Genomic DNA, 21,074 nt, shown 5'->3' with positions numbered 1-21,074 from the left:
ACACTCATCACATGGCACTTGCCCAAGCTGCTGGCAGCTGTTGACAAACCTTGGCTCCGCTAGCTAGTGAATTCAAGGCATCAGTGTTTTGAGTGTGTGGCACCTTTTTGCGAGTTCAGGAAGTGCAGAGTCAAGTGCATTTCTCAAACCGGCACCCAAATTTAACTCCTTGTCCACACAGATGCCAACTCACAGGTCTGGTTGGTCTTCAGGTGAATTGCTTCGCCAAGGCAAAACAAACATACAGTCACCAAGGCATCTTACGGAGCCCTCATAAATATCAGCTACCTAAATAATCTGTTGGGAATTAGGATGGCAAATGCTTTGTGTTTCTGGAAGTGACTGTATGAGTGTGGGGCGGGAGGGGGAACTTGACATGCAGGGGAAGAAAATCCACAGATGAATGGCAGATTGCTGTACAGCCTGGGTTCTTTCTCCTACATCTCTAACGAGAAAAAAAGTTATTTAGAGATGGAGGAGGAGGGGAAGGTGGAAGATGAAGTTTGTGTATTACCTGGCTCTTTGATTTTTAGTCTTAGGTGATAAGATGGGAAAAACAGAGGAGAACATGCAAGATTTTAGGGCAGATTTATATTTATATTTATTTAGTGTGATACACTGACATTTGGCTCCAGTCTCCTGCAGTTTGGTTGCTGTGGCTTCTCTCCCACTCTGTGACCCTGGATAACTGGTCAGCAATTTGCTGACAAGATGCACTTGCTGTGCAGGTGTTCCTGAGCCCAGGAAAGTGATGTGCTTGGAGCCCTGCCCCTGTGGCAGCTGATGTGATGGGGACCAGATACCTGAGGCACCAGGAATGCGGTCGATGGTTTCATCAGCACGGTCAAGCCTGGTATGTGGATGTCTCCTGCAGGTTCTGCTGCTGCCTCCATGTGGACATGGTTATTCTGGAAGCTTTAAAATAATGATTTTAATGAATGCATCTTACCTTAGCTTCTACCCTGAGAGAGCAGAAATATGAGATAGACAGTGAAGTGGTGTAAGGAACTGAAAGAAGTAATGACTCAAACATTCATCAACACAGAAAACCTCAAGGACAAGCTGTGGCCTTTGGATTAGTCTAAGGAATGTCCCCCAAGGAAGCGGGAGGGTATCAAAGGATGCACCCCCACACCCGTGCAGTTGCATTGACAAACTCCTTAGAGAAGCCTCAGAGGGCAAGACAGGGACTAAACCAGGTGTTTCCCCTCAAGCACAAGTACTGCTAAGCCCAATACTTTGTGGCTCGATTGTGCAAGGCAGACACCAGTGCTTGCCTTGCTAATGACTTCACACCTTCGCCACTGGAGGGGTAACAAGAACTGGAAGAGGTGAGCATTTCTGGGATGAGTGATGAGATCTCTGCAATCAGAGGAAAAACCAAAGCTGGGCAACAACCACCTGCCCACAGACTCAACTGGAACTCATGCTCCACCTTTTTCCTGTCTCTCATGGAGATGAATTTGTGGAGCACCTGCCCCTCCTCATCTAGTATGCTAATCAGCTGATAAGATGAACTTAAAAAGGCAACAGAAAGTTTGCTGTGTGTGCATCTACCACCCAAGATTACCAGACCTGAGACAATGCTGGATCCAGGGGTGGTGATCTGGATTTCTTTGACTCTTTTTTCTCCTTTCGCTTTCCTTTTGATTTATAAGAGACCACATTGCTTATTATCCTTTCCCAAGTTTAAATTGTTCTCTACTGCAAGTAAAATATTTTAACTGGTCGTTTGGTGTCATTTCACCTTAATTTAACCTGAAAGGATCACAGAACCGTTGTGACTCTCTGGGCTTCCAATCTGGGTCATGACAAGTGGTAGAGAAGGGTGGTGCTCTCTCTCTAATGTTTAAATTAAGTTGGAATCAAGCAACTCCAGCTGTAGTTTCAGCCTTGCACGGATTTCTTTTTGTAATTTTTGGTAAATCACCTTTCTGTGCTTCTGTTTCTGCTGTCTTACCTACTTGTAAGTGTTGCAGAGCAGCCATCGACAGGATGACCCAGCAAGACAGGAGAGCTGAAGCATAACAGTGATTCGTGGAAACAGACTCTACAACTCAGAGAGAGTTACACAGCAGGTATGTTTACTCCGGCGCCGGGGTGCAAGGGGATTTCTCCACAAAGCTTGCACACCAACAGCACATTTTACCAAAAACTCACAGAGTGTGGATATGGATATACATATTCATTGGATTGCATAATGCAAATGGCCCTATGCATAATGAGGCTGGCTTAGTTCAAAAGGCTGGTGTCAGCCGTTTATTCTCTTTGCTCCTGCCCACTGCCTCCTGGTGGCTGTCTTTGGGGGTCTTTTGGAGGAAGGCTTGTCGCCTTTCTCACCTTGTATTTGTCCTCGGAGCATGTGCAGATTCTCTTAGCTAATGACTTGTTCAAGGTGGTTCCTGCTGGTTTACCACCTCTATCTTATCTAAAAGCACCAGTCTATTAATTTCTACTGCCCATATATGGCTATCTATTCATTACAAAGACTCAACTTGCTAGAACCCATCTGCTTTCCAAGGACACGTCTCTATTTTTGCCAAACATCGTAATTCTTGGTGAGTTTCCACAGAAAACTGCTTTGTTTTGCTGAACACAGTAGCCCTTGGTAAGCTTCCCCAGGGCAGTCAGGGCAGGCAGGATTATTAAGCAATATTCAGAAATCATTATAAATTGCAAAGCAGGTGATCATTTCCTTGTATCAACAGAAATCCCAGAGAAATGCCAGCCCTTACGGAGAGGCCAGGAGGAGGCCCGGCTGCCCGCTCCGCGTGTCACACGCTGTGTCCAGGAGGTAATATCATCCCTGACATCAGTACCAGGGAACTCCCTCCGGTCCTGGGGACTCTGGAAGAGCAGCTTGCTCAGCCCCGGGACCTGAGTGGATTCTCCTGCCACATTTTTGGTACACACGTTGCCCCAGTTCTGTCCCCCACCCTGAACTCACTCCAGTCAGCTCCAGCACAACCCAAATCTCTCTTTGCTCCCCCAAACACTCTCACCCAGCTCCTGCACCCCATCCCGTGGCCGTTCGGGTGGCCTGTCCTTCCCCCCCACGCTGACCCCCCTCCCCAGTTCTCCACAAGCACCTGTCCCCGAGCCCTACCTTCCCCCAAAACACCCCGTTGTCCCCCCATCACTGTCCCAGTGTGTCCCCATGTCCCACACCAGTTTCATGGGCCCTTCCAGCACCCCATTCTTTTTGCACCAGTGCCACCACCATCCCCTCCCTACACACACACCAGTGACCCCAGTACCCCTTCCCACACCCTAGTTCCCCCAAATACCCCTTCCCCACATACACCAGTGCCCCAGATGCCACCTGCCCACACACACTGGTGACCCAGTACCACCTCTACACACACCAGTGCTCCCAATATCTCGCTCCAAGAGCACACCAGTACCTTCCTCCCCACACACACCTGTGCTTCCAGTCCCCAGTATCCCCAGAACCCCCTCTAGACATACACCAATGTCCCCAGTGCACCCTGCTCACATACAGCAGTACATCCGCTACCCCCCCTGCCATACCAGTGCCTCCAGTATCCCTCCCCACATATACCAGTAACACCAGTCTCCCCTCCCCACACACCCCAGTGCCCCCGGTACCCCCAGTCTCCCCTCCCCACACACCCCAGTGCCCCCGGTACCCCCAGTCTCCCCTCCCCACACACCCCAGCGCCCCCGGTACCCCCAGTCTCCCCTCCCCACACACCCCAGCGCCCCCGGTACCCCCAGTCTCCCCTCCCCACACACCCCAGCGCCCCCGGTACCCCCAGTCTCCCCTCCCCACACACCCCAGCGCCCCCGGTACCCCCAGTCTCCCCTCCCCACACACCCCAGCGCCCCCGGTACCCCCAGTCTCGCCTCCCCACACACCCCAGTGCCCCCGGTACCCCCAGTCTCCCCTCCCCACACACCCCAGTGCCCCCGGTACCCCCAGTCTCCCCTCCCCACACACCCCAGTGCCCCCGGTACCCCCAGTCTCCCCTCCCCACACACCCCAGTGCCCCCGGTACCCCCAGTCTCCCCTCCCCACACACCCCAGTGCCCCCGGTACCCCTCGCCGCCCGGGCACTACAGCTCCCGGCGGGCGCCGCGGCCGGGGCCGGGCCCCAGGGGCGGAGCGGGCCGGAGGAGGCCGCAGGCGGCCGGAGGAGGCCGAAGTGGCGGTCCCGGGCCATGGAGACCCCCGCGAGTATCGGCTCCCTGCGGGGCGAGATCGGTGCGTTGCGAGGGGCGGCGCGGTCGTGGGGTTCCTGTACGTGGGGCGGCGGGGCTGGTCTGCTCCGGGAAGAGACGGAGGCTGCGCTTAGCGTCGTGGGTTAGGGGTGGGCAGGGTGGTTTGGGGGGTACGCGGGCTGGTTTGGGGGATGCAGAGGATGGTTTGGGGGTGGGCAGCGTGGTTTAGAATGGACGGGGTGGTTTGGGGGATGCAATGTATAATTTTAGGGGTGGGCACGGTGGTTTGGGGGTCAGCAGGTTAGTTTAGGGGATGCACGGGACGGTTTGGGGGTGGACAGGGTGGTTTGGGGGATTCACAGGATGGTTTTAGGGGTGGGGAGGACAGTTTTGGGTGGGGAAGGTGGTTTAGAGCGGACAGGGTGGTTTAGGGGATGCACAGGGTGGTTTGGGGGTGGGCAGGGTGGTTTGGGGGATGCACAGGATGGTTTGGGGGTGGGCAGGGTGTTTTGGGGGTGGACAGGGTGGTTTGGAGTGGACAGGGTGGTTTGGGGGTGGGCAGGGTGGTTTGGGGGATGCACAGGATGGTTTGGGGTTGGGCAGGGTGGTTTGGAGTGGACAGGATGGTTTGGGAGGTGGGCAGGGTGGTTTGGGGGATACACAGGATGGTTTGGGAGGTGGGCAGGGTGGTTTGGGGGATGCACAGGATGGTTTGGGAGGTGGGCAGGGTGGTTTGGGGGATGCACAGGATGGTTTGGGAGGTGGGCAGGGTGGTTTGGGGGATGCACAGGATGGTTTGGGGTTGGGCAGGGTGGTTTGGAGTGGACAGGATGGTTTGGGGGTGGGCTGCATGGTTTGGGGGGCGAACGGCCCTCTCTCAAGGAAAGGGATAAGAGGAAGGTGAAGATGCTGTTGAGACATCCCCTGCTTCTAGGCATGGGGAATTATCATTGTTCCTCCACTATCATTTGTGTGTATGATCCGAAGAGGCGGTGTTGGGCAGCTGGAGGAGAGGGGATGGCTTCCTCCTCCTCAAGAGATGGCGAGTGGGAGCCATGCACCACCCCTGGGAGGGCCCAAACTCAGGCTCCCGCCAGCAGTTGTCTGCCAGGTCACCTCCGCAGGGCTGGGGGTGAGGAAGGTGCTTGCAGAGCTCCTGAGAAATGGTGTCCCTGGGATGAGGCATGGCAGGCCGGAGCAGCGGGCTGAGCCCAGCAGCCTGTCGTGCAGCAAAGACCCTCGCGGGCGCACGGCTGGTTCCCCTGGAAGGGCTGTTCTCGAGTTGCATCAGGAACTGACGGTGTTCCCCTGCCTTGTGCTTCAGCTGCTGAGGCAAAGCTGTTAGGCTTGACCCATGCCGAGCCCCAGATTTAGGTCTGACCCTGGCTGCAGTCAGGCAGGGAAGACCTGTGGGGCTGTGGGAGCCCCATCTGTGGGGAATGATGTTCTCTCTCACGTGAGCCTGCCACATAAGGGATTGTGCAGTGGGAGAGAAGAAATTTGAGGAGCTACCTGCCAGGAGGGTGCAGAGAGGGGGGATGAGTCTCTGGAGCCAAGGAGCCAGCGCCAGGCCCCGAGGGAATGGCCTCAAGCTGCCCAGGGCAGGGTCAGGCTGGCTCTGAGGAAGGATTTCTGTGCAGAAGGGGCTGTTGGGCCTTGGAATGGGCTGCCCAGGGCAGGGGGGAGTCCCCGGGATCCCTGGAGGGGTTGAAGAGTCGGGCTGAGCCAGCGCTGAGGGATCTGGGGGAGTTGGGAACGCTCAGGGGGAGGGTCATGGTGGGGCTGGAGGAGCTGCAAGGGCTTTTCCAACCAAGATGATCCTGAGCCTGCGGGTTTGTTTTTCTGAGCTATATAATAAGCCCATAATGAAATACTGCAGGAGCTGCTTCTTCTCAGTGCTGTTGGTGACAAAGTGATGCTGCTCAGTGGCTGGTGATTCCAGAGCTCCATCCTCATTTGGACTTCTTGCTTCTCCTGACATAAACCACAGAAGCTCCAGGGAAGGAAAAACATCCTGCCCAGGGATACTGGCAAAGGGAATGAGGATCTAACAAGCAAATAAAAAAGCTTGCATATACTGTGTGCTGCGAAAACGCCGGTACCCGTGGTTCCCTTTCAGGGGGTGGTTTCAGTCCACCGTACACCTCAGCATTGGGTTATTCTTTGGGTCTGCTCCATCTTCCATAACTGCTGGCTTGTGTTGGCATTTACTGCTTTAGGCTGGTAAATAAAATGCTGTGTACAGGGATGGTGAGAGGGAAGGTCAGTCCAACTCAAATACATGACAAAATGTTTTACTTTTTAAAAAATAAGGCAAATCATGCTTTTTCTGCTACTCCACAGCCGTGCGTGCCTACCTTGAAATGGGGATTTTACAGAGGTATATTCAAAGGGGAGGAACTCTATCTGTGAGGTCTGTTTTGCTGATGATTTTTAGTATTGACCTGTGTGCAGACAGTACCATACTGCTCCTATAAACCCTGCTTTCGCGGGCTGTTTTTTTTCCAGAGGATGCATTTATCTTGCTGAAGGTCGTGTGAAAATGCACGGGGCTGTTCTTTCCTCATTGCTTCCTTGAAAGCAAAACCCACCTGAAAGGAGATGCTATTGTCAGGTAGTGCTGGGAAGCTAAGCTCAGACTTGCCCCATGTAGGTGTAGATGCTCAGTGAAGGCGTTGAAACTAGAAACTTAGTTGTTGAAACTCCGTTGACTTTTGGGGAAGATGATGGTTTTTAGGTGAGTTGAGTTGCTCTCTGGAGGTGTCCTGTTTCCAGTGATTTCAGATGGAGCCAGGAGGGACGGTGCTCCTAACACTAAATAGTTCAGAGCTCACTGGGGTGAATCTGGACCTGGTGAATGCTGCTGGGGTTTGTATTTGGATAAAGTTTCAAGCAAGTACAACAAAGCATTTCAGAAACTGTAATTACAGACAGTCCCTGAGAGGGCAGCGATCAACAGGGAACCCACAAACATGAAACACACGATTTAAAATCACGTGCTGAGTGGGAGAATGGTGAGGAATAAGCTCCTTGTTCCCAGCTCTCTCTTCTAGCTCCCGGCCCATGTTCCCTGTCTGCTTTTCTCCAGCATGGAGGCCCATTTGCTCCGCGTGTATGGTTGTATTTATTTACTTATTTATTCTTTCCTCTCTAGGCTTCTGGGCCGATCGAACACCCGTCCATGAAGCAGCCAGGAGGGGAGAAATCCTGCAGCTGCAGCAGCTGATAGAGAGCGGAGCCTGCGTCAACGCGGTCACCTACGACTCTATCACCCCATTGCACGAGGCGAGCCTGCGAGGGCAGACACAGTGTGTCAAGCTCCTGCTGGCTGCAGGGGCCCAGGTATGTATTTGGGTCTGATCCAGCCTGGAACCCCCATCTTGATGTCTCAAGTTATTTCTGGGATCTAGATTGTCCTCATCGAGCTCTAGGCTCTTCTTTATCACCCTGGGCTTTCTTGACAGTCAGCAGAGGATGGGAGGTCTTTTCAGAGGGTGTTTGAGCTCGAGGAGGACTTAAAAAACTACCTGGAAGTATTTCTCTCTCTGTTTCTCCCCCTCCCTCCTCACTGACTATCAACAGAGCCTGGGGTGACGAGAAATCTAATCTAGGTGACTCAAGTATCTAAAGCTAGCTGGTTGATTCAAGGGGATGTGTAGCTTCCAGGGGGGATTTATATTTATGATTTTGTTTCTTCTTCTATTTCTTTAATTTTATTATGGAAACAAAAATCAGTCTTTGGCTATAGCTGGCACTGACTTGTCTACAGCGTGTGAGAAGTCACAAGCTCTTGAAGACAGCTGTCCTCAGAGCAAAGCGGGTGAAGTGGAGCACGTGTGTGCTCTGTTGTCCTTCTCAGTGCAAAGTCAGGCGGCTGGGCTGAGTCTGCTGATGAAGCTGGGCCTTGCACTAAAGCAGACAAGGAGTTGCCTGCCTCTGTTACTCAGCCTCAAGGCTTGTAACCTTCAGCAGGAGAGTGGCAGAAAAATAAAATGATGGAAATAACAACTTAAACTTGTGACATTAATGTACATCTGTGCCTTGAGAGTGATGGGAACGGCACAAGCCACGTTGCTGGCAGTAGCAACCAACTGTTTCCTGAGCCCAGACTATTTCTAGGGTTAAAAGAAGTAAAAACATAGGCAAGAGGGTCCTGCTACACAGCAGCCTATGAGTACCTTAACTTTTTTTTTCTGCCTTGGAGGTGGATGCCAGGAATATTGATGGCAGCACTCCGCTCTGCGATGCCTGTGCCTCGGGTAGCATAGAGTGTGTGAAAGTGCTGCTGTCCCACGGCGCCAAGGTGAACCCTCCCCTGTACACGGCGTCTCCTCTCCACGAAGCCTGCATGAATGGTAAGTCCGTGTGGTCTTATCTTTGCATGGTTATTTGCAGCTTGGAAAAAAAAAAACCCAACAACCCAACAAAAGCAGCTGCCAAGTACCCAAAAACCGTTACAGCTTGCGAATATTTCAGCTGCACATCTCCCGTTGAACACAAAATGCAAAGTGCTCTGTTATGGGTGAATAAAGCCATCCCTTGTGTTGGGTGCTTTCATCCCACGTGAGGGATATGGAATAAGATGGCAATCAGATAAAATACCAGCTTCTTGATGTTCTATGAGAAAACCTTGAGCCAAACCAGTAGTTTTGCTCTTGCAAGCGGAGGGGTGTTTGCATTCTTTTCCTCTGATCCAAATTGAGATGGGATAAATTGTTCTGATTAAGACACAAAACCATCTTAGTTGGGTGGTTCTGTCCCTCCTGGCTGTCAGATAGAAAAAAAGTGTCAGGGACTGTTGGGCAGAGTTGCTACCCTCCTTGTTCCTTGTCCCTCTCAAGGCCTTTTCCACCTGAGGGTCTGTCCAGGGGATAAGAGAAAACTGCAAGGGCCAAAATAATGTCCCAGCTGGCGTGGGCCAGCTGCTTTCTGCTTCCCCTGTTCTCTGCTCAAGCCTCATCTGGGTGTTTGGATCTGAGTTAATGGAACAGGAGGAAGCATCAGGGTGGCTATGACAGCAGCAGAGGCAATGGGAGCAGCAGAGGCATAATTAAGTATACAGGGGGGTATTTAGGTGTAATTGCTCCCCTGAACTTCCACCTGCATGGACACAACAGCAGGAAAGCCTGGATTTGAGATCAGCATGGTCCCTGCTAGGTGACTGTGACCAAATCTCTTAATTGTTTTGTGCCTCAGTTTCCTCTCTAAGATGTAATACCTCCTCTCTCCTCCATTGTTGTTATATGCTGTCCTGGACAGAGTTTCCCTTTGACTATGAAGGCTTTGGGAGACAGCATTTTTGACAAACAGGTAGTTACTTAAATATGTAGCTGTGAGCTCTTGCTTAGCTTTTCCTTGTCAAGCTTTTTTCCCAAGCCTTGATGATGATGACCGCCCGCTTGCTGTTAAGTCATATTATTAACGTTGGAAAAAGTAAAGCTGAAGTGGTCTTGAAAGTGATCTAATCCACCCCAGGCAGGACCAGCAAGACAACCAGCTCCACGAACAATGGGTGATTTGCTGCAAACCCTTGAATTCAGGTTTGTTTGACCTGACTCCCTGCAAGGCCTGTTAGCTCTAGCTCGGTGCCATGCGGGTGTGACTCTGTTTCTTGTGTCCTGATCTTGGTCCTACAGTGTATTGTGTTGGCTCACAGGCATTTCTATTTTGCAGCGGTCACCCCACATATTAAACAGACTGTTTGTGGGTCGAGCTGATCTCAGCCTGCCATCCCATTTGAGCTGGATTCTTTCTTTTGACTCGGATCTTCCCTTTCTAAAGGTAGCTCAGAGTGCGTGCAGCTTCTCATCGACGTCGGTGCGAACCTGGAGGCTCACGACTGCCATTTCGGGACTCCCCTACACGTGGCCTGTGCCAGGGAGCATCTGGACTGTGCAAAGTTGCTGCTCAAGGCAGGTATGGCAGCCACGGGGTTTGCTTCTGGGTGGCAGGAGATGGTGGTGCCTGTGCGCCGTGTTTCCCTCGGTGCTCCGCAGCAGTGTTCTTGTGGAAGAGCTTATTCATTCACAGCGTGATATAGATGACAAAGGTGAAAGCTTTTGCCTTTACCTGAGCAAAGCTTAATGCTTAAACATTTTTTCAGCATGTGCCTGTCAATATCCAGTCTGTGATGTTCCCAGTGACATTCCCATTCTTTTATTTTAATAAAATTCAGAACTCTTCAGCCCCCTAGAGCAAAGTTTCAACTCCTTCCCAAAAGCGATATCAACTGTTGTACACACATAGCAGAGTCGTATGGTTTTGGGTGGGTGTTAGGAGAGGTGTTAGGGTTTGATGCTGTACAGAAAACCAGAGATGAAATCACTTCATACCTCAAGAAGATCTGGTTAGTGTTTATGCCCAGATGAGTTCACTGGATGTTCAAGTCAATGTTCTGTGCTCCAGGTTTCACATCCCAGTTTTCTGTGGGGGAATTTGGAGTTGAACTTCTTTTCTTTGCCTGTGCTTACCAGGAGGTGATTTGGCCCAGGAGTGGGGATTTGTTTTGTTGAACGTTAGTTGTCTAAAAATGACACATCTAATCTAGCCTGTTCCCTCCAGTTCCCTTTCTTGTGTGCCCTTTAATTGATTCCCCAGAAATGCCTGTTTCTCCTCGTTAATTATAAGGGGAGTTCATTGTGGCTACACATATCTAGAAGTCGGTTGTTTGAGCTCAGTGAGGTTCAGCTCATCTCTGCTGAGCTCAAATCAGTTGATAAAATGCAGGTGGTTGTGCAGGGATTGGAAGGACCTTTTTTTGTTGGTTTATAAAAGCCAAACTTTCTTAGCAAAAATATCTCTAATTAAAATTTGATCCCACAGTAATGTCTGATGGTGAGCTGCCACATCTTCTGAGTCTGGGGTATTTCTGTTAAAATAGTTAACAAAGGCATCACTGTTTGCCTTGAGTGGGAGCACTCCACTGAAATGACTGGGAATGGCTGTTTGCTGGCTTTGGACAGCACGGAGTCAGGAAGCAATTCTGAACTTCACACTCAACAGCTCATTCACCCAGTAACATGGGCTAAAATCCTTTCTCTGCAAGGAAAACATAAAGCCAGAGAAGAAAACTCACGCGTTGCCAGCACCGAGAACTTGTTCAGCAGTTTGGTTTCCTGTTTGTGCTGTTTCGTTTGGATCTTGTTCTAGCCGCTCGTGCATGTTTTAACAGCTTTTTTTTTTGCTTCAGTCAAACCACTACTTATGTTTGTGTCAATGAGCTTTAATGAAAAGGTTTGTTTTTCCTTCTGCCCTCAGGGGCAAATGTGAACGCTGCTAAACTTCACGAGACAGCCCTCCACCACGCAGCAAAAGTGAAAAACGTGGATCTGGTGGAGATGCTGATTGAATTTGGAGGAAACATTTACGCCAGGGACAACCGAGGAAAGAAGCCATCGGATTACACCTGGAGCAGCAGTCCCACGGCAAAGTGCTTTGAGTACTATGAAAGTAAGTGAGATATGATCCCCTGTCCCAGGAATTCAGTGACTGCCAGCTCCGTTGCACCACATCGTGATTCTCAGTCCACTTTGGTTTGTAGATCTCTGATCACCTTCTTGTGAAGGTGTAAAATTCTTTGTGCCAAATATACTCCAGCTGGCTGTAGCCTAGCTCTGCTTAATTGTGGTTGACTGACAGTGGTAAGATGGTCCAAATCGTGCCCTCACTGAATTCTGGTCCCTCTCATGTGTCAGCATCAGTGTTTATGCTTTGGTGCATTAAATCAGGTTGAGGAAATCTCCCTGTTGAAAACTCATTTTATTTGGAGTAGGGAATGCGTTAAACTCCAGGTGTGCTGGCTGTCGAGGAGACATTTGACTGAGGTTTGAGGATGGCTTTAAATCAGTCTTTGCCTTCATTTCCCTTCGTGGACCTCAGAAGAGTAATTCACGGATATTTCTGAGACTTTGCAGACCGCTGCTCAACACCACTCCAATAGATGATCCTGAAAGTCATAGAATCACAGAAAGGTTTGGGTTGGAAGAGACCTTAAAGCCCATCTAGTCCAACTACCCCCCTGCCCCGGGCAGGGCCACCTTCCACCAGCCCAGGTTGCCCAAAGCCCCGTCCAGCCTGGCCTTGAACCCTTCCAGGGAGGGGGCAGCCACAGCTTCTCTGGGCAGCCTGTGCCAGGGCCTCACCCCCCTCACTGTAAAAAACCCTTCTTCCTTATAGAAAGAAAAATTTCTTCCTTATAGAAGAATAAAGTGTTTTCTGGGTTTGCAGTCCTTTGTGTGGTGAGCACCTTCTAGCCCTTTCTCCCTGTGACTTCTTCCCCTGTAGCAGTGTCTCCTCTGAGTTATTCATTACTCTCTTTTCTTAGAGAGCAGTGAAGTGTGCTGGTCTGGCTGCAGCTGAGCTGGCTGAAGGGATTGAAACCTACGTGCCCATAAATACTCCTTATATCTTGCCAGAGTTTACTGCCCACTAAACCCAACTGGCAGAACTGCACGTGTAGTTGTTTTTCAATGCAGACTGTTATAAAAGTACCGTGCTAGCTTTATTAGGATTTTTTTTTTTTCTTTTGATTTGTATCATTAAATTTGGGACTAGATCCAGGACAGATGCAGATCTTGGAGGCTGGTGATTGCCAAGGCTGTGGGGGTAGGGATAGCAGCTTCTTAGGAGTGACTGATTCCAGAGCGACGTGCCTGACTGTCACTCTGCATCCAAGAGCATCAACACACAGCGTCGAGGCTGCAGACTTGGCAGTTTTCTTGGAGCTCTCAGCAGAGGAAGGGAACTGGGAGAAGTGAACTGCAGCTGTGCTCGCTATTTCTGGTGGGATTTGCATTAGGAAAATTGCCAGTCAGAGAGGGACCTGGGGTGGTTGATTGCCAGCCAGCCAGCAGTGTGCCCAGGGGGCCAAGGAGGGCAACGGCATCCTGGCTTGTGTCAGCACTGGCGTGGCCAGCAGGGACAGGGAAGGGATCTGAGCCCTGGGCTGGGCACTGGGGAGGCCGCCCCTCGCTGAGGGGGTTCAGTTTTGGGCCCCTCACCCCAAAAAGGCCATTGAATGACTCGAGCGTGGCCAGAGAAGGGCAACGGAGCTGGGGCAGGGTCTGGAGCACAGGTCTGCTGGGGAGCGGCTGGGGGAACTGGGGGGGTTCAGTCTGGAGAAGAGGAGGCTGAGGGGAGACCTCCTGGCCCTCTGCAACTCCCTGCCAGGAGGGGGCAGAGAGGGGGGATGAGTCTCTGGAGCCAAGGCGCCAGCGCCAGGCCCCGAGGGAATGGCCTCAAGCTGCCCAGGGCAGGGTCAGGCTGGCTCTGAGGAAGGATTTCTGTGCAGAAGGGGCTGTTGGGCGTTGGAATGGGCTGCCCAGGGCAGGGGGGAGTCCCCGGGATCCCTGGAGGGGTTGAAGAGTCGGGCTGAGCCAGCGCTGAGGGATCTGGGGGAGTTGGGAACGGTCAGGGGGAGGGTCATGGTGGGGCTGAAGGAGCTGCAAGGGCTTTTCCAACCCAGATGGTTCTGGGATTCTGTGGGATGAGCCATGGGAGAGCACACCGTGGCTCTGCAGTGCCTTCCTCGGGCCTGGGTGCTGTGGGAGGTCGAGTGCCAGGCTTGTGCTCACGGCGGGGACGATGCCGGGTGTCTCCCTTCCCGGAGGTCTGTGCTCCACAGGATGATCACCCACCCGCTGGGCTGCAGCCCTAACTTTGGATCCTCTTTTCTCGTTTCAGAAACGCCTCTGAGCTTGTCACAGCTCTGCAGAGTTACAGTGAGGAAAGCCGCCGGGCAGCGAGCACTGGCAAAGATTGCCAAGCTCAATATTCCTCCACGATTAATCCAGTACCTGTCCTACAACTGACAGGGGCGATGGTGGCCAGGAAGGACGATATCTTTAGCTCCTGCAGTATGAAGTATCTGTCTCTTTCTCTTCTACCTCCCCCCAAGAAACTTTAATTTAAGCAAACTGGTGTACATAATATTTATGAGGCAGTGCTTCCTCTTCTCTGTGGGCAAAGACAGGCTCAGGCAACACGTAGCACTGGCGTGAGGTTGTAATGTCTCCTGGGGTATCTGTTAGACTGTCACTACGTTCAAGGCTGTAGCGCTCGCTCTTTGAGAGGGATTAATCTTGCCTAATTTTACCTCTCTCTAGCCTAAAGGCATCTCCATATGACCTAGCCAGGCTCCCTTTGCAGTCAGTGAAGAGAAATAGATACTTCTGGAGCATGATTCATCTGTCCTGTTTTAGATGCCCATGCTGGGATGATACAGTGTGCCTCGGGAGCGCCTGGCTCCGCTGGCTGCAAAGGAATTTGGAGGCAAAACCCTCCGACACGGCCCTGTCTGTGTTTCTGCACTGGGAGCACTGCATCCCACCTCTTGACAACTCAAGTGGCGGCTGCCTAATGCCAGGAGACAAGGCTTGAGAGACCTGCGTGCTCTAGCTGGAGACAAATTAAGTCCCCAGCAAGCTCAGGACTAATTAGAGGTACTGCAGCCTGTTACTGACTTTCCACGAGCATCAGCGGGCTTTGGCTCAGCACCAACAGTGAGGACAAACTGCTGCCAGATCAGGGTTGACTTTGCCCATGCTCCTTCCTCACGGAAGGTGAGCCAGCTCTTACTGTGGTGTTCCTCTAGGGTATTACCATGTCTAATTTTCAAGCCCAAGCAGGAAGCAGGTCTCTCTGCATGTCCAGGGATGCTTCCCTCCAGATGCCTGGTCCCAAACAATATTTCTCCGCTCGCTCTGAGCCCCTGTGGCCACTCGGTTGGTTTTTTTGTGCAGTAAGAGGCAGAGCTGCTGCCCAGCAGTGCCTGGAGTACGGCAAGGACACGTCCCTTGTGTGGCAGTGCAGCAGATCCCTGTGGTGTATACCCACACGTGAAAGGCAATAGGAGGGCTGGGCTCTGCCTTGTGTTTTGAAATTTTATTTTTATTTTCCCCCCTCTTGAGTTTCTCTCTCAATGCTGGAGCCTCTCCAGAGGTTGGCAGCAGGAGCCAGCCCTGAGTCGTGTGCTGCTGAGCGTTGTGCTGGGATCCGTCAGCTTCAGCAGGCTTTGTCCTTCAGTGATTTAAACCTTCAGGGTGACGTTCGTAGGAGCAGAGCCAAAATTGTCATCTGCCTTCCAGGTGAGACATTACGTGTTGTTTGAAGGCAGCAACCTGCAGGATATTGTGGCCCTAAGGGGATGTTGCTCCCGGATGCCCCCATGGCAAGTCTTAGCACTGTGGTGAGAACAAATTCCTGCTCTGACTGACAGCAAATGTTACCAAATCTGCTTTTTAATGTGGTGTCGAGCTAACTCAGGGCTCTCAACATCCTTCATGCTGTGAACAAATGAGTGAGAGCAGTCACTTACCTGCTGCCTGCAAGGTCTCGGGCTCCCCCAGCCAGCACGTGGGGCTCAGCCTTGGGAGGGAGAGGGCAAATAAGGTAGGCACAGGGTTGAAGAGCTGAGGTGGAGCTGAATGCACTTTAATGGTGACCAGCAAATCACTTTTTGGTTTTTTTTTTTTTTTTTTAATTTTTGGTTAGGTTTGTTCCCCCAGCACCCCTTTGTTGGTTTGTTGGGGTTTTTTTTTGCTGTGATGTATCATATAGAGCTGGACAGAAAAAAAACTTGAGATCCTGCTGTTTGGGGGATTGTCTGTTTATAATTCTGGGTTTTGCGTTTTAAAGTTTCAGAAATGTGAAATTGCCAAGAAGCTCAGGGAAGCCCTAGAGATGTTTATTGTGGGATTCATCCTCATGACTGATAGGATGAAGGTTTTGTATATTGTATCTTTCAAGAAAAGCTTCCTCTGCCCAAAATGCATGTTGTTACAGATAAATACCTATTAGGAGAGTGCACCTCTCGGTAATCTGGGGTGAAAACCTTCCCTCTTGGTTCAAATTCAAATCCCTTGTTAGGTTGCTTTTTTAACATTTCTTAAGCTGGTGAAATAATGAAATGGTAAAGTCCAAGTTTCCAATGTAAAAACAAAAGACTCCTGGAACAACTGAGAATAAAATTACAATCCTATTTATGTCATCTTTATTTTTTCCTCTCTCTTAAGTCACCTCTCTGGTAAGTCCTAAAGTTTGGTCACTTTTTTTTTAATCTCTTTTAAGAGGTCTTGCTGATCGACGCATGCAGGAAGGACTTACCAAGAGCTGAGCATCTCTTTATTTTGTGGCAAATAGCAGCATTTTTTTCATCTGCATGTTATATCCATTTCTGGAGGGAGAAGTGTTCTGGGAAAGTCCTCTGAGAGCCAGCAAGCTGCAAAAACCACCCGAGCCCTTCCCCTGTGTGCTGTGGTCCTGAGGCTGGTGGCTGTTGATGATCCAATGGGTGTTTACTTGTGTGTTTCTGGGTTTCTAAACCGCAGGTGAAAACTGAGATTGAGATTCTTTTTAAGCTTTTATCCAACCTCTCTAGCCTTTGGTTCTTTTAATCCTTCAAGGATTTCTCAGCTGGTTGTGAAGCATCATCTGAGTTACTGCATTTTTCAGCTCAGAGTAAAGGCAGAGTAGATGCCAGATTAAACCAATGCAATATTTTGGCTTCCCTTAATATCTCAGGCTGCCCTTTTTGCAGCAGTTAGCAGCTCCTGCACGAGTAGCAGCATCATCCTTGCCGCAGGTATAGGCTGGAGAGCTGGGAATCACTGCAGCCATCTCAAATTCTGATGAGAATTAGAAGTTTTGGAGATAACATTGCCCTAACCAGGGGGGCTGGGGGGGGGCTACACAGGAGCTCAAATTTGGATTATGGTGTCTCTCAGCATGTGAATTGCTGAGAGTAGCTCCATGTACTAACACAAGAGGCCGTGGCAGGTTGTTGGAGAGTCATCCCCATCTGCTAAGCCCTGAGTGACGGGAGCCACAGAAGCGGATGGCTCCGAATCACCCGCAAGACATCCCAGAGACCCCTTCCCATCTCTGGTCGCACCATCCATTGGGAAAGGCAGTTGTGGCTGTGCCCAAGAGAGTCCTCCTCTGGTTATTTTTTCACTGGTTGTGTTCTGTTTCTTACGTTTGTAAGAAAGAAAATCTCAAGAGGACCTTATCTCTGGCAGTTTTAAGCATCTCGCCTGGGTGTTCTACCTGCTGGCCATGACTTCTCTCTGTTTTGGGTTAAAAAACTTGAAGATCCCAAACACCCAGGTTTATAGGGACTGGGTGTCTTCTGTTTCGGTGGCAGCCGAAGGACCTGTGGGTTTGTAAAGAGTTTAGGGATTGTTGGGAATGAGAGAGGCTGGCTGAATCGTGGGTATTACTAAGTGAATGAAACTCCTTAACTGACTCTACTTGGGTTACACCCTCTGCTTTATTTTTATGTCAGATTCTGGCAATTATTTGACTTTACCCTTTAATCCAAATGTCAAATCAGGGCATGAATCCAACTCAAAGAAACCCAAACCCACCAGGACAGTCCTGCTTTCATCTGTCCCCTTCCTGGGCTCCCCAAACTGCAAACCCAGTTGAACATTTTGGGCCGCGTCCCCTCTCCTGTGGGTTTCTCTACCAGCTTTGCTGCGGATCCAGCAGCAAGGGGAGCGGTCTGAAATAACCCTGCTGCTTCAGGGAAGCCCAGCTGAGAACAGGGCTTTGCTTTCATCCGTGAAAATCATCTTTTGGACAGTCAGCCTTGCTGCTGGGTGCTGCTGGTTGCTGCTGGCCAGGCTTCTTAAGGTCGGCTCACGAGTGGGGAGCTTGATCGTAGCAGCTTTTCTCCAACTATGTGAAGTTTGTCCAGGAAAAACAAGGTGTGACTGAAGCCGATGCCTTGGAAAAAAGACTTGTGGCACTGAAGAATTAACTCCTTGTAACCCCAGCAGCCGTTGCTTTCCCCGGATGAGGTGGAGAGGAGCCACCCTTCCCCTCCACGCGTGGAGGAAGAGTTTGTGCCGTTGGTTGCAGCTCTCTGAGTCTCGGTATGAAGAAGCAGCAGAGAAGGGAAGACACCAAACACAAAGAAGGTTGGTTTTAAAATTTTTTTAATATCTTCAGACTTTGTACAAGAGCACAAACCCCAAGAGCTGCCCTAACCTTAGCAGCAGCAAAGAAAGACCTCTGTGTCCTCTGGAAGGTGGCACCTGCAGATGAGTAACGCAGCGGTTGCATCACGTTTAGAACAAGCATGAGCATGAAGTATCTGTTCTACCTCTTGATTAAAAAAAACCACAAAACAACCAAACGCTGAAGACCTTGAGTAGTTACTTGAGCTTTCACACACCCTCTTCAGCACTTCCCATCTTTCTTCAGGGGAACAAGTGATCTTGCAGGCCCTTGCAAGAAGATGGTGCCTGTCCCGTGCACTTGAGCGGGAGCCAGTGTAAACCGAGTTTTGGGGGGGGTCTCTGCTGACTTGGGCTTGCTTGAGGACCAGCTTTGGGCAGCTCGGAGGCTGGTGAATGTCCTGTTCCCTGGCCTGGGGGTGGCTGGAGCACTGATTGTTTTGAAATCAAGGTTTTTAAGGCCAAGGTTTTTATTTTCAAACCTAAAGCCAGCACCTAAATCCATAGGTAGTGAAGCATAAGGGAGGAAAAGAAAAAAACCCTACTGATAATCTTAGGGCCTCTGGAAACCTTGACTACTACGTGACACCTTTAGGTTTGCCTGTGCTGTTAGTTAGCCCCAGGCTCTCCTCCCTGCATGCCACTGGGGACAGAAACTTCATGTGTCCTGCAAAAATAACCAAACCAACTCACTTTTTGACCCAACAGCGTAGATGCAGCTTGTGCTTTGGTAGCTGCCTTATAACTGTGATACCCTGACGCTTCTCTGGGTTTAGGTGCTGAGACACCGGGCTCAGAAAGTGTTGACTTCCGTTTGGAAAGAGTATAATGTGCTATGAAGATGCTATTTGTATTTATACCGGATTGATTTTTCTGTTCGTAGCACACGTGGTGGTAAGATTTGGGAGGGTGCCAACATGCTGGAGTGTTACTTGTGATTAAAACTCACTCTGAAAGGTTTCATCTGTGCCAGGCTGTGTTTCTTCTGTAGATGGTTGTGGTCAGGGTGAAAGCAGCTGGAATTGTCCTGCTGAGAATGAACCACTGGCTGCGCCCAAAGAGTTACAGACAACAGCTCAATGTCCCAAGTGGCGACTGGTAACAAGATGGGTCTGTACTGGGACCAGTACTCTTTAGTATCGTCATCAGTGGCACAGTGGGGTTGAGTTTGCAGGTGACACCTGGATGAGTGGCGTGGTTGAGTTCCTAGAGGGAAGGGATGTCATCCAGAGGGACCTGGACAGGCTGGAGGGGGGGGACGTGCAAACTCCGTACAGTTCAACAAGGGCAAGGTCCTGCCCACGGGTCGGGGCAATCCCCAGCACAAACCCAGGCTGGGCGAGGAGGGGCTGGAGAGCAGCCCCCAGGAGAAGGACTGGGGGGGTTGGGGGAGTGGAAAACTGAACATGAGCCAGCAATGTGTGCTGGCAGCCCAGAAAGGCCCCGTGTGCTGGGCTGCACCCAGAGCAGGGGGGGCACAGGGCGAGGGGGGGATTCTCCCCCTCTGCTCCGCTCTGGGAGACCCCCCTGCAGGGCTGGGTCCAGCTCGGGGGCACCAACAGCAGAAGGACACGGACCTGCTCCAGCGGGGCCAGAGGAGGCCACGGAGATGCTGGGGGGGCTGGAGCCCTCCTGTGAGGACAGGCTGGGAGAGTTGGGGGGTTCAGCTGGAGGAGAGAAGGCTCCGGGGAGACCTTAGAGCGGCCCCCCAGGGCTGAAAGGGGCTGCGGGAAAGGGGGGAGGGACTCGTCATCAGGGGGTGTAAGGATAGGATGAGGGGGAATGGTTTTAAACTGAGAGGGTAGATTTAGATGGGATCTGAGGCAGAAATTGTTCCCTGTGAGGGGGGTGAGGCCCTGGCACAGGCTGCCCAGAGAAGCTGTGGCTGCCCCCTCCCTGGAAGGGTTCAAGGCCAGGTTGGACGGGGCTTTGGGCAACCTGGGCTGGTGGAAGGTGGCCCTGCCCGGGGCAGGGGGGTTGGAACTGGATGATCTTTAAGGTCCCTCCCAACCCAAACCAGTCTGTGCTTCTATGCTTCTATAAAAATAGGTCTGCTTTTATAGTGGTTGGAGGCTTTTCAGGGCACAATCTGAAATTTTTGGAGGACACTGAAATGAAAAACAAGCCCCTCTAGGCCCCCCATAAATTTTAGTCCTTGTTCCCCAGGGATGCTCCCCACATCTTGTTGAAACTCGGGGAGAAGGGCTGGGACTGGGGAAACCTTTTCTCCCTGGGCAGCTTGTGAAGGGGTTGGGGGGAAATCCTGAGCCCTGGAAGAAAACCAGAGGCTGGAGACAACGTCCTAAAGAAATTGGAGGAAGGTGAGGCTGTTTGGGGACAAAGGGACAGTCCCTCTCTTCCCTAGGAGATGCTCTCCAGCCAATCTGCTCACCAGGTCCGTCTCATGGACTGGAGGAGCAGGTTGGGGTGGGGAAAACGTTCCTGTGGGTTTTTGGGGAGGTGGTTTTGGGGGAATTGGCACTGCTCTGTGATGTGGGTGTGAAAAGCTTTAAAATCTGCAGGTTTTGTTGCAGCTGGGGTTGGGGGAAACCTCTTTGCCCCCGCGGTACCGCTTGGCGGTGCTGCTCCCCCCAGTAAGAGCAGCAAATCCTCCCTGGGGAGTGGGAAATATTTAACCAGCTGGGTCTGCACCAGCCACGTTTTCTCAGGAGAAAGACAAATCCTGGAAAAGCTTTGAAAAATCTGCTCCCTGAAACAAGCCTGGGTGGTTTTCCGTGGTCGGACAGCAAAGGCATCGCAGGTCCCCCCGAGCCAAGATGATTTTTTGTATTAGCAAAGCTCTTAAATCTGCAAACATGGGTCCTGTTTCACCTGTATTTGAGGGTTTCCCCCCCCCCCTTATCCTGCGTAAAAATGAACAGCAACAACAAATCGCCTCCAGACAACTTAATTCCAACCTCTGGGCTTCAATTC

At 51.2% G+C, this 21,074-nt stretch overlaps 1 protein-coding gene across 2 annotated transcripts; it reads left to right on the top strand.

Moving 5' to 3' along the window:
• Nucleotides 1-4,076: 4,076 nt before the first annotated feature.
• ASB13 (ankyrin repeat and SOCS box containing 13) lies at nucleotides 4,077-19,058 on the top strand. Of its 2 annotated transcripts, XR_012633444.1 has the most exons (7): nucleotides 4,077-4,225; nucleotides 7,337-7,524; nucleotides 8,387-8,537; nucleotides 9,964-10,098; nucleotides 11,440-11,631; nucleotides 13,864-14,043; nucleotides 14,286-19,058. XR_012633444.1 is itself a non-coding variant. In XM_074903550.1 (6 exons), exons 1-6 carry the CDS (start codon nucleotides 4,183-4,185, stop codon nucleotides 13,989-13,991), a joined length of 837 nt encoding a protein of 278 aa, XP_074759651.1. In that variant the 5' UTR covers nucleotides 4,078-4,182; the 3' UTR covers nucleotides 13,992-19,058. The 2 variants fall into 2 exon arrangements, 1 of the variants encoding a protein (XP_074759651.1); XM_074903550.1 differs by having other exon boundaries at nucleotides 4,078-4,225; nucleotides 13,864-19,058.
• Nucleotides 19,059-21,074: the final 2,016 nt, after the last annotated feature.

Source organism: Athene noctua, chromosome 3, assembly GCF_965140245.1.
Source record: "Athene noctua chromosome 3, bAthNoc1.hap1.1, whole genome shotgun sequence".
NCBI lineage: Eukaryota > Metazoa > Chordata > Aves > Strigiformes > Strigidae > Athene > Athene noctua.
Note: the sequence above shows the minus strand (reverse complement) of the source record. Positions and strands in the feature narration are given on the sequence as shown.

Bases quoted from the DNA above. Each gene is read 5' to 3' on its own strand.
- ASB13 (XM_074903550.1), top strand. From the start codon at position 4,183: ATGGAGACCCCCGCGAGTATCGGCTCCCTGCGGGGCGAGATCG. The intron at 8,538-9,963 runs GTAAGTCCGTGT...CCCTTTCTAAAG, and splicing joins CCACGAAGCCTGCATGAATG to GTAGCTCAGAGTGCGTGCAG. The intron at 11,632-13,863 runs GTAAGTGAGATA...TTCTCGTTTCAG, and splicing joins GTGCTTTGAGTACTATGAAA to AAACGCCTCTGAGCTTGTCA.